General features: G+C 36.8%; 1 protein-coding gene across 1 annotated transcript in view; it reads left to right on the top strand.

Annotated features, from left to right (window-relative positions):
* MCEE (methylmalonyl-CoA epimerase) overlaps positions 1–19,181 on the top strand; it is a 40,777-nt gene continuing 21,596 nt past the window's right edge. Inside the window, exons 1-2 of the mRNA XM_074234257.1 lie at positions 1–223; positions 10,535–10,875. Coding sequence (XP_074090358.1) covers positions 169–223; positions 10,535–10,875 — 396 coding nt within the window. The 5' untranslated portion in view covers positions 1–168. The remainder of the gene's footprint in view (positions 224–10,534; positions 10,876–19,181) is intronic.

Below are 19,181 nucleotides of genomic sequence, written 5' to 3'. Positions count from 1 at the left end.
CCCTCGCCTCGGCCTATCAGACGGCTGGCCTTGCCTCCTCGTGGTCACCGGTCGACCAATCGAAGCAGTCGTGGCTCCCGTGGCACGCCCCCTCCCCCAATCCGGTGGCCAATCCGGTGGCCGCGCGTGAGCCACCGCCTCCCCCAAGCCGAGCTCGGCATTTGGAAGATGGAGCATGTGCAGAAGGCGGTGCGGCGGCTGGCAGCTGCGGCCCCGGGTGCAGGTGACTACCCCCGGGCAGGTGCGGGTGGGCCTCCCGGCCGGAGGCTGAGGAGCTTCTGGGCGCCGCTTCGGGGGCAGGGAGAGGCTTAGAGCCGGAAGAGACCGTAGGGATTCTCCAGTCTTTTCCATTTGACAGATGGGTAAACTGAGGCGCCAAGATTGTGAGCAGGCCCCGGGCACGCACGTGGTAATTGCTAAGAGGCTAAATTTGAACCCAGGACCTCCGACTGCCACGTAGTGAGCAAGGTGCCCCCTAACCCACCCAAGGGCGTCGGGGGCGCTGTGCCACCGCTCCGGGAAACGGAACCAGTTTAAAGTACTTTATCAGCTTTCAGCAAGCCTGGACCGACGTGGGATTTCGAGGCGGGGGGGGGGGGGATTAGGGAAAGAGGAAATGATTTGGAGACAAAGGCGCCCCAACTCCTGGAGAGGACGTTCTGCCCTGTGGAGGACTCACCGGGCAGGTGCTATTTCCAGAGGGCATGGAGATTAAGCAAGTCGGGGAAAGGGCATGAAAGAAGGCAAGAGAAGTTCTTTCACTCCAAACCGGATTGTCCTAAATGACTCGTTTCTTTTAAACTTCAATAAGCTCAGTGGACAGAGCCCTGGAGTCAGGAGTACCTAAGTTCAAATCTGGCCTCAGACACTTAATAATTGCCTAGCTGTGTGCCCTAAGGCAAGCCACTTAACCCCATTGCCCTGCAAAAAAAAAATAAAAAATAAAAATAAAAACATAAACATAAACATCAATAAGAGAAATCATCAGTTTTAGCTCAATTACCATAAAGTAGTAAAAGACTCAGATCCAAAGTTGATGAAGCATCCACAATGACTTATGATTATGTCCCATAATGATGGTGAATATACTGCCTTTTTAGACACTTATAATAGTACCAACGTTCATAGACCCTTTTCTAAGTGTTTTTCAATGATTATCTTATTTGATCCTCACAACAACTCTTAAAAGCTAAGGTGCTGATATGAGGAAACTGAAGGAAACAGGGTTAAATCACTTACCCAGGGTCACACAGGTAGTAAGAGTCTGAATTTGGGAAATGAGTCTTCTTAATTTCAGGTCTAGCACTTTTTCCAGGGTACCACCTGACTGCCCCACTATGCTAAGCCCTTGGGATAAAAAGAAAGACAACAGTCCCTGCTCTCAAAGAACTTAGATCTAATAACTGCTTCCTAATTTATCTTTCTAAGTAGTTCTGCCAAATACTGCTTAATTAATCTTCATAAAGCAGTTCTTCAAAGGCAACTCCTTTTGAATAAAGGTCATGCTTAGCCTGGCCTTCAAGGTAGGCGCTGTGTCTCTGTTTGTGTGTGTGTTTGTGTGTGTGTGTGTGTGTGTGTGTTTGACTTTGCCAAACCTCCTTTCAATCAATCCGAAATTTGTTAAACAATCTAGAATTATGGTAATCCCTGGGATACAATAATCCAAACAATCACTCAAGTACCTTACACTGGAAAGAAAACAACACATAGGTATATATTAAACACAAGCAAAGCACATCCAAGGCAACCTTGAATGGAAAGACATTAACAGCTAGCAGGACTAGAATCTGGAAAGTTGTCCATATGCTAAGTCTTGAGGGAAACTAGTGATACCAGCAGGTAGGTATGAGGAGGGAGAGCATGAGGGACAATAATTATAAAGCCTAGAAAGAGTAGAAGAAATATTCTGTAAGTAATAACAAGGGAGTTAGTATGGTTGGATTATAGATTTCATGAAGGAGAGTACTATGCAAAGAGATTGGAGAAATTGAAAAAGTCCTGATGGGAAGGCACCTTAAATGCCAAGCAGAAGAATTTATATTTGATCCTGGAGGTAATAGAGAGAAATTGGATTTGTTGAGTTCAGAGCTAATACAGTCAAATCTGCCCTGTGTATAAAATATTTTGAGGTAGGGAGAGACCAGTTAGGGTATTGCAAGAGTCCAGGAAAAAGGAAATGAATATCTGAACAAGGTCCTAAGTAGGAAAAGGGAGTCTTGTTCAAGGATGTGAGGATAGACATCGCAAAGTTTTTCAGTTGATTGGGTATATGGGTCAAGGAAGGGTAAGGAGTCAAAGATGACCTCCTAGTTGTAGTCCTGGGTCATTAGAAAGATGATTATACCCTCAATAATAAATAGGGAGATTGGAAAATAGTGAGGTATTTGGGGGAAAGGTATTGAACATAATTGATTTTGAGATATCCAATTCATAATGATCAGTAAGAAGTTAGTGATATGGGACTGAAGCTCAAGAGACTATGACTTGGGGGAGCTAAGTGATGCAGTGGATGTGACTCCTTCCTGGAGTCAGGAGGACCTGAGTTCAAATTTTGCCTCAGACATTTAATACTTAGCTATGTGACCTTGGGCAAATCACTTAACCTTGCCTTGCAAAAACCAAAAAGGGGCAGGGGGGAGGGAGAGAGAGAGAGAGAGAGAGAGAGAGAGAGAGAGAGAGAGAGAGAGAGAGATTATGGCTAGATCTTTAGATGGATCTGAGGGTATCAGCACAAAGATGTCACTGAGAGAAATTAGGCCCCAGGATCAAACCTTGGGTTACATTCACAATTAGATGATCCTGGAAAAGAAAGTGAAAAGTGATCAGACAGGAGCAGACCCAAGAGAGGAGAGCATCACAAAAACCCAGGTAGGAGAGAGTATTTAATGCTATACAGAGAACCAAGAAGACAGAAGACTGAGAAAGGTCTGTCCACTAGAACCAGTAAAGAATCATTGAAAGCTTTGAAAAAGAGCATTTTAAAATAATTACAAGGTCAGAATCTATTTTGCAGAGGAATTGAAAAGCATGAAGGGAGGAGAAGTGGAGACCTGTTTTTCCATTCTCTTCACTTAACTCAACCAAACTTCAGCTAAGAGGGTCTTAATATTGTTTTAGCTTTTACCCTATTTCTCCAGACATTTCCTCATATTTGCTCTCTAAAATGCCCTTCCCTGCCAGCGCCATACATGTTATTCCTGCTCATCTTTCAATATCTAACTCATACATCTGTGAAATGTCTTTGCTCATCCCAGCTAAGAAACTCTTCCTCTGAATTCACCTATCACTTTTAACCTTTTTATTGGACTATATTTGGGATATATAAACTGTATCTCAGGTGATCTTTCTATACTTCATTGGCATTAAGGGCACTGCTTTGGACATAACATTTAATAAATATCTGTGGAATAAAGGATTGTGCATTTCTTTTTCTTTTTCCTTTCCTTTTTCTTTAACTCCTCCAAGCAGAGGAGCAACTATTGTTTTGATAAGAAAATAGAGAGCTGAAAGTGGAGAGCTGAGCCACCCTAGGTGAGGCTGAGGTTGGCAGTCTTCTAAATTAGTTTTAAATCTTAACTCAGGCATTGGCATCCACAGGCACCATATGAGTTGATTTTCAATAGAAGACTACCACCACAGCGTTAAGTAAAACTACAAATGTATCTTGACTTCCCATCTTGAACCCTTTGCCTTACCTCTTCTTCCTCCTTCAAATGCTCAATATTCTGTTGCCATATGTCCTTTATCCCCCTCCAGATCTTCCCTCCTGTTCCAGAATTGTCTTATTTTTTAAAATAAATGTGTTCATTCCCCTATCTAATAAGAAATCCTAATCTTGACTCTTACTAATCACAGCTATTGTTGGTCTGACTAATTTATAGCTCCAAGCACAGGACTTTTTTTTGCTATGGTATGAATAACTTAACCCAGGCCTAGCACCAGGTCCAATTTGCCATCATGCTGCCTCTCATACAAAATTGCCATAGAAATTAGTATATGATTAAGTCAAACATCAGTGTGCAAGAATTTGTAAAGGAAGGAATCATTTAGAATTAATTCAATCATGTATGTATGTATTATAATGATTCTTATACAAACTAGATTTTTAGTACCACTTGTGACTAACATTAAGTGAAGAGGCAAGGCAACTAGGGAGATGCAAATACAAGCAATTTTTGAAACTACTAAGTTAAAAAAAGAACTTTTACCAGTCCATTGCTCCCATGAGCCAATTTTGTAGCCATTACAGATAATACTGCACATTATCCTATCCTCACTGCATGCTAGCTTACCATTTTACTATTCCTTTGATATAAATATTAAAAGATAAATTTATAATTCATGTGATCTTCCATAGAATAATGTAGTGGTTTAAAATATCAGCTTGATTGGATATATCCCCATATTTGTAAGACTGATTTTAAATCTCCAGTTCACTAGGGTTTCATCAGGCCATTGTCCTTGGGAACTGGCTATGTTATATGCTCTCTCTACATGAAGACCATTATGATTGTCTTCTGGGTAATTCAGTAATTATAGAACATAGTATGGAATGTAAGAAAAACCCCATTCTGTTTCAGTGCCTTTTTTAGCCTTGAAGTTCCATTGTACAATGTTATTAAGACAAACGAATTCAACTCTAGGGCCATTAAATTCCCTGTGACCTGAAATTTTACCAAAATGTAGTTTAAAAAAAAGTAACTTTGTATAGACTATCAGAGTGATTTTCTTTAAGAGCTAGCGACAAATCAGTGTTGGCTAATCTTTTCTGGGGCTAAATTTTTTGCTTTTACATAAATTGAGGTTTTATAATCTAGATCAGAGCTGTCCAACCTTATTTTTTAAAGTTTTTATTGAAATAATAGGCAATATATTTTGGTTTGTCATTTTAGTGAGAGCTCTGGTGTAGCTTGGCTTCATTTACTAAAAGCATTTAGTAAACTCAAAGGCAAGTGGCAAAAAAATCACACTTCAGGCAGCATTTTGGACAGCCCTGATCTAGATCATACTTGAACTTTATATTATCAAAAATTCTAATCTTAGATTGTTTTCTTTATGTGATAATGAAAATTTTTTTAACACTTGATAATTAACAACAAACCTCAGTAACAAATAGCTGAGGAAGTGTTTCAGAAACACTCAAAAGATATTGGATTTGAAGAAAAAGAAATGGATTTTTGAATACCATCTCTGCTACTTTCAGCCTTTGTGATCTTTGTAATATCACAATCTTTCTGGGCATCAGTTTTGGTTCATCTGGCATTTACTAACTGATATATAAAGTCCCTTCTAGCTCTAAAGCTGTCCTGAAAGTCTGTTTTGATCATTAAGTTGCATAATTATCTCAAAGATAGGTGTTCAATTGTCCCACAGCTAGCTGCACATTTCTATCCTTTATCCTTTAATAGGAGGAATAAGAGTGGAATAAAAATAACTGCTATCATAGAGGAAATTCTTGTAAGTAGTTTTAGTGTTTCCTATGATCTTCAGTTTAAATTTTGTTTTTTTTCTCACTTCACTATTTTTCCAATTTAATTTTCTATAGATAAAACAGATTTTTTTTATATTGCTGAAGAGTATTCATTTTAATGAGTATAACCATAGAATTTGAGAAAAGTAAAATTGTTTCTTAGGAAAAGAGGTTGCTTCAATATATATGGTTATTGTTAGTTTAAATTTAACTTATTAGGCTTTATCCTTCACTCTTCTTATTCTATACCTTATTACCTGTTGATGAAATGTGATATACTTTAAGGATTGATAATTTTGTTGTTGTGGCCATTCTCTCCAGGGATCGAAGCATATGCACAATTTAATACTTAGTCTGTAAGAGTTAGCCTAGCTATCAGATTAATCACACTGTAGTCAACCTGGATTTCACTGGACTCCTCACTGGACATCAGATATACTATCACCGAGCCATACTGAAAATCTTTCCAGTTTGCAAGGACCAGGCAGAATTTGGATTCTGATAGTTGCTTTTAGCAAACCATATTGGCCTGCTATGTGGTATAATGGATAGAGGTCCAGCCTTAGTCAAGAATACCTGTGTTTAAATCCCTTCTTGTATACTATGGCAAATCAAAGATGAAATGATTGAGGAAAGAAAAGTTCAAGTTTCTGAACATATTGATTTATTAAGCAATTACATAACAAATCAGGACCAGATTTCCTCAGCTTTGGTGCTGGACCCTGAATACAGGGAAAGACAAATTTTTTTATATATTCAAAACCATCAAATAAGACCAATTAATTAAAAGACCCCCCCGATGCAAAATTAGGTAATATTTCTAATTGAAGGAAAGATTAGAGACTTTCCAGAGTGGGGGGAAGCAAACAGGCCCAATTCCCAGAAATTAGAAAGAGATGTGTTCTCCCCCTCTCTGTATTCAATCAAAGGAGCATTGAAACATAACTTACTGATGAAGATGGACCCAGTTTTGAGATAAGACTTATGGGTTACTTGAAATGAAAACTCCTTGCCTCACTCTTTGGATCTAACTGGGTTTCCAGAGACCCTTAGTTAAGCAACAGGGAGAGGCAGTCCACCTTCCTAGCTATGCAAGGCTAGGTTCAAACAATGCAATAATGTTTTCTCACAGTTTTGAATAAAGTCTTCTCACAAGACAGAAATTGAACTCACCCCATAGTTAAATATAAAGGGAACTGAACTAGCTTCAAAATTTCATTAAAAGATGAAGTCAGGGACACAATGGATAGAGCACCAACCCTGGAGTCAGGAGCACCTGAGTTCAAATCTAGTCTCAGACACATAATAATTACCTAGCTGTGTGGCCTTGGGCAAGTCAGTTAACCCCATTGTCTTGCAAGAAAAAAAAAAAGATGAAGCCAGTATGGTTCTCTCAATCCCCACTACTACTTCATGTTTTAATTCTCTAAATCATATTGCATCATTTCAAACACGTCCAACTCTTTTTTTTTAATTTTAAAGATTTTATTTATTTTGAGTTTTACAATTTTTCCCCTAATCTCACTTCCGTCCTCTCACCCCACACACAGAAGGCAGTGTGTTAGTCTTTACATTGTTTCCATGCTATACATTTATCTAAACTGAATGTGATGAGAGAAAAATCATATCCTTAAGGAAGAAAAATAAAGTATAAGAGATTGGAAAATTATATAATAAGATAATTTAAAAAAAAAATGAAAGGTAATAGTCTTTGGCCTTTGTTTAAATTCCACAATTCTTTCTTTGGATATAGATGGTATTCTCCATTGCAGACAGCCCCAAATTGTCCCTAATTGTTGCACTGATGGAATGAGCAAGTCCATCTTCCCCACACCACTGTCAGGATGTGCAATGTTTCTTTGGTTCTGCTCATCTCACTTAGCATCAATTCTTGCAAATCCTTCCATGCTTCCCTGAATTCCCATCCCTCCTGGTTTCTATTAGAAATATTTCTGAATACTGCCACCTCAGTGTGTTTGCCCTCCTATATCAACTCCCCCTCCCCTTTCTTTCCCCTTTCCCCTTCTTCCTTCCCTTCTGTTAGTTCCCCCTTTTCTCCCCCTTCCCATCCCCTTTCCCCCTTTTCCCCTTTTAATACTTGAAAGGTAAGATAAGTTTCTTAACTGAGTGTGTCTAAGTTAACTTTAAGCCAAGTCTGATGAGAAGATTCAGGTAGTTCTAACCTCCTCCTTTCTTCCCCTCTATTGCAACAGGTCTTTTATACCTCTTAATATAATGTGATTTACCCCATTGTCTCCTCCATCCTCCTGTCTCATCACTGTCCCCCTTTTTATTGTTTTTAAATCATTCTATTTGAGTCACAGAAAACTTATGAGTGTCCATCACTTCTGGCTAAGTATATTCTCTAATAGAGTTATAATTCTCAAGAGTTATTAGAGTCTTTCTCCCAGGTAGGGATAAAGCCAGTTTCATCTTATTGGATAGCAGTTTCACAGACAAGTCATGAGTGTCCATCACTTCTGGATAGGTATATTCTCTCTGTTTGAGTTACAATTCTCAAGTTATGAGAATCTTTCTCCCAAGTGGGGATATAGCCAGTTTCATCTTATTGGATAGCAGTTTTTTCTTTTACCCCCCCCCCCCCCCCTTTAACCTTTTCATGTGTCTCTTGAGCCTCTTGTTTGATGTCCAAATTTTCTATTTAGCTCTATTCATCAGGAAATGCTGGAAATCTCCCAGGTCATTAAATGTCCATCTTTTCCCCTGGAAGAGAAGGCTTAGCTTTGCCAGATAGTGGATTCTTGGCTGCATTCCCATTGCTCTTTGGATTATCTCATTCCAGACCCTTCAATCCTTTAATGTTGATGCTGCCAGGTCCTGCATAATCCTTACTGTTTCTGGCTGCTTGTAGGATTTTCACTTTTATCTGATAATTCTGAACTTTGACCACAATATTTCTTGGCGTTTTCATTTTAGCATCTCTTTCCACAGGGGATTGATGTATTCTTTCAATAACTGTTTTGCCCTCTGGTTCCATGATAACAGGGCAGTTTTCCATCACTAAATCCTGTAATATTAAGTCCAGGCTTTTTTTCTCTTCAATGTTTTCAGTGAGTTCCATAATTCTCAGATTGTCTCTTCTTGATCAGTTCTTGAGGTCAGTAGTTTTGCTGATAAGGTATTTTACATTTTCTTCTATTTTTTTCTATCTTTTGGTTTTGTTTAACAGAATCTTGTTGTCTCATGAAGTCATTAGTTTCCACAGATTCCATTCTTTTTTTTAGAGAAGAATTTTCTTCATTTACCTTTTGCAACACCTTTCCCAGTTTATTGATTCTATTTTTGAAGTTTTCCATTTGCCCAGGTGTAGTTTTGAGAGAATTGCTTTCTTTTTGCATTTGCCTAATTGAGGATTTGAGAGAATTCTCATTTTGTATTTGTCCAATTGTATTTTCCAATGTTTTGTTTGACTATTGCGAGATGTTAATTTTCTCTTGCAATGTGTTAATTTTCTCTTGAGTTTGTTTCCCCAGCTTTTCCAATTGATTTTTTAAGCTCCTTCCTGATTTCTTCAAGGAAGTCTTTCTGGGGGGGGGGGGGGGGGGTGTCTTTCTCTGGAGTGATTGAAGCCCTCTCCCAATCTTGGAGGGAGGGAGGAGGGGCAGCAGGGTCTGAGTTGACCTTGAACTGTGGGCTGGAGACCAATCTTCCTTTAGCCCAGTGTGCTCCTTAGTCCACACCTGTGCCTGAGGGGATTGGGGTGGGGCTACTGTTTGTTCCTGGAAGAGTGCTCCAAAAGTATGGAGCTCAGGTCCCTCACTGAGCTGGATTTCCAGGCATGCAGACTTCCCCTCCCCCTGGCTAAAGACTGCTGCTAAAGTTGCTTCTCTACCTGCTTCTAACCAAAGTCTCTGCTGCTAGGGTCTCTCACCAGTCTCTGCAGATAATGCTAGTCCTTTGACTTCCCCTCCACTGCTGTCCCTACACTGACCTTCTGGTCTCCTCCCCTGGTTCACCCAGGTTCCCCTGAGACAGACCTTGTTGTTAGGTGTTCTTCTCCTAGCTTCTTTTTCTGGGTTTTGTTGATTGAGTTTCTGTTAAAAGGTTTCTTTCATGTTATTTTCGAGGGGACATAGGGAGCACTTAATGCAGTACCTGTCCTCTCTGCCATCTTTGACCGGAAGTCTTGTCCAACTCCTCATGAACCCATTTAGGGTTTTCTTGGCAAAGTTACTAGAGTGTTTATAATTCCTTCTCCAACTCATTTTATAAATGAGGAAGTAAGGCAAATAGGGTTAAGTGACTTGCCCAGAATCACACAGCTAATAAGTATCTGAGACAGGATTTGAAGTCATAAAGATGAGACTTCCTTATTCCAAGCCCAGGACTTTATCCACTGCATCGCCTCACTGCCCCATTTCTCTCAATACATACTGGCAGTGTGGCATAACGGATAGAGGACCAACCTCAATTGGAAATACCTGGGTTCAAGTTCCTTGGATGCTATGACAAGTGAAAGATGAAATGACTTAAGAAACAAATTCAAGCTTCTAAGCTTCTGAGCAAATCATTTAAGCTCTCAGGACACCTAGTAAACTATATAACCTGTAGAACAAAGACCTCATTGATAGAAGGTTTTTCTTTTCTGGGAGTTCCCTATACCATTGAAATTAAGATCCATTCAAACCAGGGTTAACACCACACTAATGCATTAGAGTAGGATTAATGGATGACCAAAATACTGCTGATTTAAATATATGATTATCTTTTAAATTCTATTAAGAAGTACAAATGATTATGAAATGTATCTTCTTTTTACTGGTCTTCAGTGTTCAGTGAAGCTTTAAATTAACTTTTCCATAATAATAATAGTTATTTGTAATAGAGCTAAACATTCATGCTGAGAATTCTTCATTTACCTTTTCTGCAATTTCAGAAAAATGTTAGCTATACATAGAAAATAGCAACAATTCCTCTTAATTTTATATTTCTGTTAAAAATAATGATAGTAGAATGAATATACATATTTAGATTTTTCTTAATAGTAGGAAAGATGTACATTGATCTTCAAATGAATTATACCATTGTTATTCAATTTTACAGGGTCTTTCATCAGGCCACAACTTCTCACTCCAATAGTAAGAACTTTTTCACAGTCACACGATTTATCTCAGAATGTTCCAGGAACCTTGTGGAATCTAGGTCGATTAAATCATGTAGCAATTGCAGTACCTGACTTGAAGATGGCCAAGTCTTTTTATAAGAATATGCTAGGGGCCAAGGTAAGTGAAGTGGTCCCTGTTCCTGAACATGGTGTTTCTGTTGTTTTTGTGGAACTTGGAAATACCAAACTTGAATTACTGCATCCACTGGGAAACCAAAGTCCAATTGAAGGCTTTCTGAAGAAAAACGAGGCTGGAGGAATGCATCATATCTGTATTGAGGTAATGTGACCAAATATTTTAAATATTTCTTTTTTTCCACAATTATATTTGACTTTCTAAGACTATTAAAGATCTTCATGGATTATGTTGTAATATTCCCAAAAACATATAAAACAGTCCTCAAGAAATTAATCAGAGAAAATACTAAAATATGGGAGTTTATTTCTTCTCCTAAGAGTTTGTGTGATTTTTAACATTTGATTTGTATATGATAATAAGTCCCGGAAAAAACTTGAGCCTTTCAAGAAGAATATATATACTATAAATCCTTGAACTACAGAATGGCTGCCTATTTAAATTCAGATAGAATTGACTTTTGAAGTACAGGACAAAAGTCACATTTTAGTTAGACATCAGTTTTTAGGACCTCAAGAATACAGCAAAATAAAATGTTGAATTTGAATATAGGTCAATTATAATCCAAAAGAATCTTGGGTTTATTTTGTGGGTGACTACTGTAATTCTTATCTTTCCTTGAATTGATTAAGAGTTATATTTAAGAACCTTAAAACCACTGAAGCCTGTAAAAATGAGAATTTTTGCTCACTAAAAATAGCTCTTATTCTGAGTAACAGAAAGCCAAACCTCTTAGAATTGCTGTCATTTACTGTCAGCTGTCACTTTGAGTTACTGTCATCCTATTTGCCTCTAGCATCTCCCCACACTTGATCTTAAATCTACTCTGGCCTCCAGACTTTTTGGTATCACCATCTGACCTGCCAGTGTTACAGCATAAGGACCATCCATGCACCATGCAGCTTCAATGCAGCTAGGGGGTTTCGTAGTGCCCAGAGCAGTGGACCTGGAGTCAACAAGTCTCATCTTCCTGAATTCAGATCTAGCCTCAGAAACTTGCTAGCAGTGTATGTAACTGGACAAATCATTTAACTGAGGCAAGCAAGCCTCGGTTTCCTCATCTGTAAAGTGATCACAAAAAAGGAAACCGCAAACCAGTCCAGTATCTTTGCCAAGAAAAATCTAAGTGGGATCACAAAGAGTCTGACATGACTAAAATGAACAACAAAGCAGCAATTTATATTGATTCCCTCAATTAGAATGTGAGTTCCTTAAGAACAAACAGAACAAGCACTTAATAAATGTTTTTCATTCATTGTCAGTCAGTCATTGATTCTCCTTGAGTAATGTTCTGCTTCCAATTCCCTATAAGCTAGGTAACCAAAGAATCAAATTTACTTGCAATGGTCTGAGAAGATAGAATGCCAAGTGTGTCTGAATTACATTTAAAATAAGACTAATTTAGTTTTGGGGGAAGAGTAAAGTATTCATGTAGTATATGAATTTTGTGAAATATATTTCGGCTCCCAAAGGAACTTTTTGGATTTCTTTCTTGATTTGAGCTGTCTTCCAAATACCTAAACTTTGAATAACTGACCTCTAAATAAAAAAAGGAGAGATGTGACGGGGTTAACTTCAAATTCACATTGTTCAGAACAGTATTCCATGACTGTTGCATTCAATTATATGGAAACTAGTTTTAAAGTGAGTCAGAATACAGTTTAACTTATGAAATTAGATAGTTTGAAGAATTTTACATAGATAATTGAGTACACCAATCAACAAACATTTTTATCAGTGCCTTCTCTGTATCAGAGACTGCAATGTACAGGGCATACATAAATAAAATGAAATAATTTCTTCCTTTGAGGAGCTTATAGTTTAGTTGTGAAAAATATGTGCATATGAAAGAGGTATACAAGAGACAACATAATTTGGATGGGATGAGTAATAGCATCTAAGGGAATTAGGATGGGTTTCATGTATAAAGTAGAAGTTGAGCTGAGCTTTAAAGAAAACTAGAAATCCTAAAAAGACAAAGTGAGGAGGGAGTGCAGTCCAGAAATGTGAGCTAGCCTATGTAAAAAGAGCAAAAATGAAAGAGGAAGTGATGTGGCTAAGGAGCAATGACAAGACCAGTTTAGCTGAATCACAGTGTGTATGAAGGCGGGTAATATGTAGTAAGTCTGGAAGAGTAGTCGGGTTATGTTGTGAAGAACTTTAAGTTCCAAACAGAGGATGTATATGTGCTCCTGGAAATAAGAGAGAGCCTTCCAAATGAATGAAGTTGGAGAGTGGAATAGTCAGAGCTGCACTTTATAAAAATCTTTTTGGCAGTTTTGTGGAGAGTAGTTTGGAGTAAGGAAATATTTAAGGTTTTTGGATAACAATTGGGAAACTATTATAATAAACCACGCAAGAGATCATGAAGACTATATTTGTGTGGCAGCCATGTGAGTAGAGAGAACAGAATCAATAGATAGAAAAGACAAAATTTAATAGGAGTTAATAGGTATAGAACTCTAAGGTTTGCAGAGCACTTTACAAATATCACATTTTATCCTCACAATACTTCTGTGAGGTATGTGCCATTATTTTTCTCTTTTTGACAGATGAGGAACCTGAGACAAATAGACACTTAGTGATTTGCTCAGGATCACTCAGTCAGTAAATGTATAAGGCTAAATTTGAACTCAAGTCTTCCTGACTCCATGTCTAGTGCTGTGTCCATTGTGTCATCAATCAGCTAATTGGATAAATGGAGTGAGGGAGAATGAGGAGGTGAGACTGATGCCAAAGCTGCATATTTGAGTGACTTTAAGGATGATGCTTCTCTTTCCAGAAATAGGGAGGTTTGGAAAGGGAGTTGGTTTGGGGGAAGACAGTTTTGTTTTGCACATGTTGAGCTTAATGTGCCTATGGGATATTCAGTTCAAACTTCCCAATAAGTATTTCCCAATATGGAACTCAGGAGAGAGATTAAAATTGGGTAGATATGAGAATCATAATCATAAAGATAATAGCCATATGAACTAATGGAGTCACCAAAAGAGAAAATGTAGAAAGAGAAAAGGAAACAGATTAGAATAGCCACTGTTGGAGTGTTTTAAATGAATGGTGACTGAGGAAGAGCCAAGTAGGTCGAACACTAAAAGAGTATAGTCATTAAAAACCCCAAGACAAGAAAGCAATTAAGAGGAAAGGATAAGTCAGTGGTGTTCAATTCTACAAAGCAGTCTAGAAGAATGAAAACAGAATAGGTCATACAATATGGTGCCAAAAACATCATCACTAACTTTGGAGAGATCAACTTCAGTTTCCACATTTCAAATATCTGTGAAGAGAATAAGATAAATGGGAGGGAAGGCAACAGATATAAACATCTTATTCCAGGAGACTGAAAAGGGTATGGGAAATATAGGACAATATCTCAAGAGGGAAGAGTTTAAGAGATATTTTTGTTTTTGTTTTCTCAAGTATAGCTAAGATGAGTATATTTTTTGTTTGTACCAAGAAGGAACTGATAGCCTGGGAGATATAGAAGTAGAGAGAATGAAGGCATCATTATGGGAACAATTTGCTATAGAAGATAGGGATCAAGAATTTGACCTTGGCAAAGATTGGGGCTTTCTCTTCATCAGAGACTGGAGCAAGGAGGGAAGAATAGAGGATGATGTCTTAGAGATGTGAGATGTAGAGAAGGGGAGAAAACAGAGTTTACAGCAAATGACTTCTATTTTCTCAGTAAATTGAAGACAAGGTCCTGACCTGTGAGGGTGATTAGAAAATCATTGTGGAAGTCTTGAAGAGGGAAGAGAAAACAGTGCAGATGACAATATCAATTTTAGCAAAAGTCCATACTTTCTCCTTGTGCCCGTTCTATTAAAATATTCTTTATTTAAGAGGCAAAGTGATCCTTCAACTTCATTATATTCCCCATCTTTTTCTGTCATAAGTGGATGTTTTAATCATGCTCCATATTTATTAATCACCTAGTATTAAAACTTCAGGAACCATTCTCTATATTTCTTGGTGCAACAATCTTGAAAGCAATTAGTAGATTAGAATTAACAAGTAGCAGTCTGAAATACTATTGAGGCTTAGACTGAATCCCCAATTCTTAGTTGCTATGGTGACTTGTCATTGGGTGAAAATGCAATTAAAACTTATTTTTATTAATTTAGATATTCATTCAAAATTGGTATGAATTGGAAACTTCTCATGTAAAGCTAATAGCTATGAAAGATGACAAGACTTCTATAGAGTGCTGCACTTAACTTAGAAAAAAGGACTGCTGATCAAGATTAAGGTCAATAGATGAGTGAAGAAACTTTTAAATTGTATTAGCAACACATCCCAAGAGTTCAAAACTCATTATAATCATTAATTAAGTCTTTTAATACCCTTGTGAATAAGGTAGAGGAATTCATATATCATGGAGATGTTAAAAAGTTAATTGAATGACTAAAGTATCTAGAAATAAACTCCAGCTCATTTCCATTTAGTTCATTTTGTCTTCAGGACTTAAAGTTTCTTATATGTATCGTGTTTTCCTGAAATAACTCAATGAATTTATATCCTCTTGAGTGTTACTGAAACATAATTCACTATAGCATGTCTGAGATGCTGTCAAGAGAGTAATAAAGCAGATATCTTTAGATTTTTAATGGTCAAGAACAGTGATTTTCAAAGTGGGGTATCCTTACTCCATAGAATGTGCAAGACAATTCATTGGGATGAAGAAAGAAAATATTAAAATTTAGAAGCAGATCCTTTAGTCATGCTTAGCATGAAATGTTAAACAAAGATCTTAAAAAATAATGAAGTATATTCAATTTTCATTGTTCTTTATTTGGGAATAAAAAGATGTTTTAATACTTCAGAAATAAATTTTTTAAAATTTTTAAGTTATTTCATCTTTATCTCATAATTTTACATTTCTATTAGTATAGTAGTGCACATATATATGTGTACATAATTTGTAAACATATATGTGTTTATACAGAGTTTTAAAAGAAATTTGAAGACTTCAGATCTATATTACTAGAAAGACCTAGTTATTTAAAGCCTTAGTATTATATAAGAACCCTCCTTAATAGTATTAGAGATAGGACTCACTATAGTTTTTTTAATCTAATATCTGATTGATTAACTCATTTCTTACAACATTCCTGAAAAGGAAAAAGATAAATTTCCTCATTTTTCAGATAGAGAAATTGAGGTAAAGAATATGCAAGTAATCAATAGAGAATTTTAGTCAGAATTGAATTTGAACATAGAACTCAAGGTTGGTTTCCTAACCTTTTTTCACAAATTCACTGCTTGCCTTGAGAAATATCATTAGCAAGTGGGAACAAGGCAAAATTACTACAAGACAATAGGTCACCTTCTTCTGGATGAATTCTATTTTCGAATAGCAGAAACTATCTACTTTTCATCTTTATGAAAGTACCTTCATACCTATGTCATAGATGTTTAATAATTATTAGTTGAATGTAGAAATAGACTAGCTTTGTTTTCAGATAAGCATGCAGTTTTAAAATGCATTTTAAAACTTTAAAAGCATGCATTTTAAACCTTCAGTCCCTCAATCTCTTACTTCTATCCTAGGTTATCACCCTTACACCAGCTAAACTTTCCTCTTTTCCCTTTTTTTGACTCAGTAACCCAGTTCAAATCTACACTGACCTCATCTAATAAACCTTTTGCCCCTTTATCATATTACTCTCAGCCTTGGTTTTCTCTTACTTCTTTTTCTCCTTTCTCATATGCTGCTGGACCAAAGGGGAGAAGAATCACAAAACCATGCTACATATTCATTCTAAGAGCTCTTTTATACCTTTCCTACTAACTCACTATCAGAGAGAGCTAGGTGGTACAGTAGATAGAGTACTGAGCCTGGAGTCAGTAAGACTTATGAGTTCAATTCTAACCATAATTATCTACTATGTGCCCTTGGGCAGGTCACTTAATCAGTCTTTGTCTTAAGTTTTCTACAGTTGTCTATAACTTCTATTTGGTGTTTAAAGCCTTTTATAACCTGTTTTCCCCCAAGGTCTTACTCCTTTTACTCTTCTGCCCTTCCTCCCATTCCCTGTATTCTGCAATCCAGAAACACTGATCTCCTTGCTGTTTCTTCAGTTAGACCTCCCATCCTCTGACTACAGGCATTCTCACTGGCTCTTCTCCAGACCTGAAATTCTCTCTACCTTCATTTCTGCCTCTTTATTTCCCTGATTTGCTTTAAGTCCCAGCTAAAATTCCACCTTCTACAGGAATTCTTTCCAATTCCTCTTAATTCTAATGCTTTCTCTCTTTAGCTTATTTCCAAATTAGTGAATATCTTGTTTATTCATAATTATTTGCACATTGTTTCTTCCATTACATTTTGAACTAATCAGGAGCAGAGATTTCCATTGCCTAGCAAAGCCTTGGCATATAGTGCATAATAAATATTTGACCAATTGATATTCAGAAATTATTTTCTTAAAAAAATAGCCTTGAATTTCTGTCTGGCTTTATGGGTAAATGATTTTTTTTAACTCTCTGTATTTAACTTTCTGTTGTCATACCTTGCTTTGAAATGCCAGTCACCCATCAGACAAAAAAACAGTTCAGTCATCTGTATTAGTTTATTCGAGGCTCTCATTATTTTTCACTTGATGATTGCCATAAGCTTTAATAGGTCTTCAAGCTTTTGGTCTGCTCCCAAACATCCTACCCATCACCTTTAAAGTTCTCAAGCTCAGTTTTGATGATAGCACTCCTTCCCCAAAAAAAACCTTCAAACGCTACCAATTTTCTATCCAAATTCCTTAGTCTTAGTATGTTAGACCAATCATAATTTGGCTTGCATCTGACTTTCAAGCCTTTTCCCATATTGCTCCCCCTCAAATAACCCTGCTCTCTAATCCAAATAAACTAGTCAATCTTCTTCAAACTAATGTTGCCATTCCCCCACTTTGGGACATTGTTGAGGTTGTATCCAACTCTCCATTTATTTTCCTATCTTCTCCTTTGTAATCTTTCCCTCAATTCAAAGCCTTCCTCAGATGTCCTCTCCTTTATTCTTCCATTTTTGAGCTTAGTGCTACTTTGAGTATTTGAGGTACCAAAAGTCTGATGTCCAGATTATTAAAGCATTACAATGTTTAGAAATTGTTTAGAAGTATCAATTATTTTAATATCTGTAGGCAATTTTATTCTGCTAAAACCAGAATAACTTTTAAGTTCTTGACTAGACTTGCCAATAACTTAATCTCTCAGAAGGTAAAGAGAAAGAAACTGCTATTTAGGACTTAGTTCTGATGAACAAGGAAGAATTGATTTGATATGCAAATAATGGAAGCCTTGGAAACAAATGCTAATTTGATTTTTTAGCTTATACTTTATAGTATAATAGATACTTAATAAATGCTTATTGCTTAGCTGTTTGACTAGAAACTGCTGACCAATGAACTTGATTTCAATATCTACCAAAATTCCATAGTAATTTTTTAACCTCATGTCTTATAAAGATTTTATAAAGAAAGGATTCATTGGAACTAGCATTACTTCAGCTAGAACATTACTCACCACACAGGTCCTTAGATCTTTGGGTAACCTGTGCACAGGAGGGGAAGTAATAAATGATCTTTTTTTTTAATAAGGAAGAATTAGTTGAAGTTTTTTTTTCTTTTAAGTTTTTGCAAGGCAATGGGGTTAAGTGGCTTGCCCAAGGCCACACAGCTAGATAATTATTAAGTGTCTGAGGTCGGATTTGAACTCAGGTACTCCTGACTCTAGGGCCAGTGCTCTATCCACTGTGTCACCTAGCTACCCCCTAGTTGAAGATTTTTTAAAGGTGAATTGAAACTTCAGTAGATTGAACTCAAGATGAAAGAATTTAGGATCCTTTTGAGAAAAAAAAGAGAAAAAGAAAACAAATTTAAGGACAGCTAAACTCAGGAAACCTAGACAATAGTAGGAGAGAGCCAGTGAAAGAGTAAAGGTTTCAGTTTCTAAGAGGCAGAGAATTCTGTGATAGTTGAATGTCTCATAAATCTATTTTGGGTTCAAAAATAAATTACAGTAGGGATAGGTACATAAAGGATAGCAAGAAATCCTTTTGACTAAATTGAAAACTATAGTGATCTCAAAGGTAGAAATCAGGGAAATACAAAGAACACATTCTCTCAAAGTGAGTCAAAGAAAGCAAAGCAAACAAACAGCACATAAACATACACATACACACACAGAGAGACTAAGAGTTATAAAAGAACAGAGAAAATGCTATTATCTCAGTTACAAAAAACTTCAATCAATAATAAATAACTTCCTCCTTTTTTAGGGAAAATATTAAAGTTTAAAAGATTTAAAGAAAAAGTATAGAGATGAACAGATTCTGGTGACATACTTTTTTGGGATTTTGCACATGTTATTTTAATACCATTTTTAGTTATTTTTGAGAATGCTCATAAGACAAAAAGTGTCTGAGGCCCAGAAATCATTATTTATAGTACCCAGCTTTT

Source organism: Macrotis lagotis, chromosome 4 (assembly GCF_037893015.1).
Source record: "Macrotis lagotis isolate mMagLag1 chromosome 4, bilby.v1.9.chrom.fasta, whole genome shotgun sequence".
Lineage (NCBI taxonomy): Eukaryota > Metazoa > Chordata > Mammalia > Peramelemorphia > Peramelidae > Macrotis > Macrotis lagotis.
Note: the sequence above shows the minus strand (reverse complement) of the source record. Positions and strands in the feature narration are given on the sequence as shown.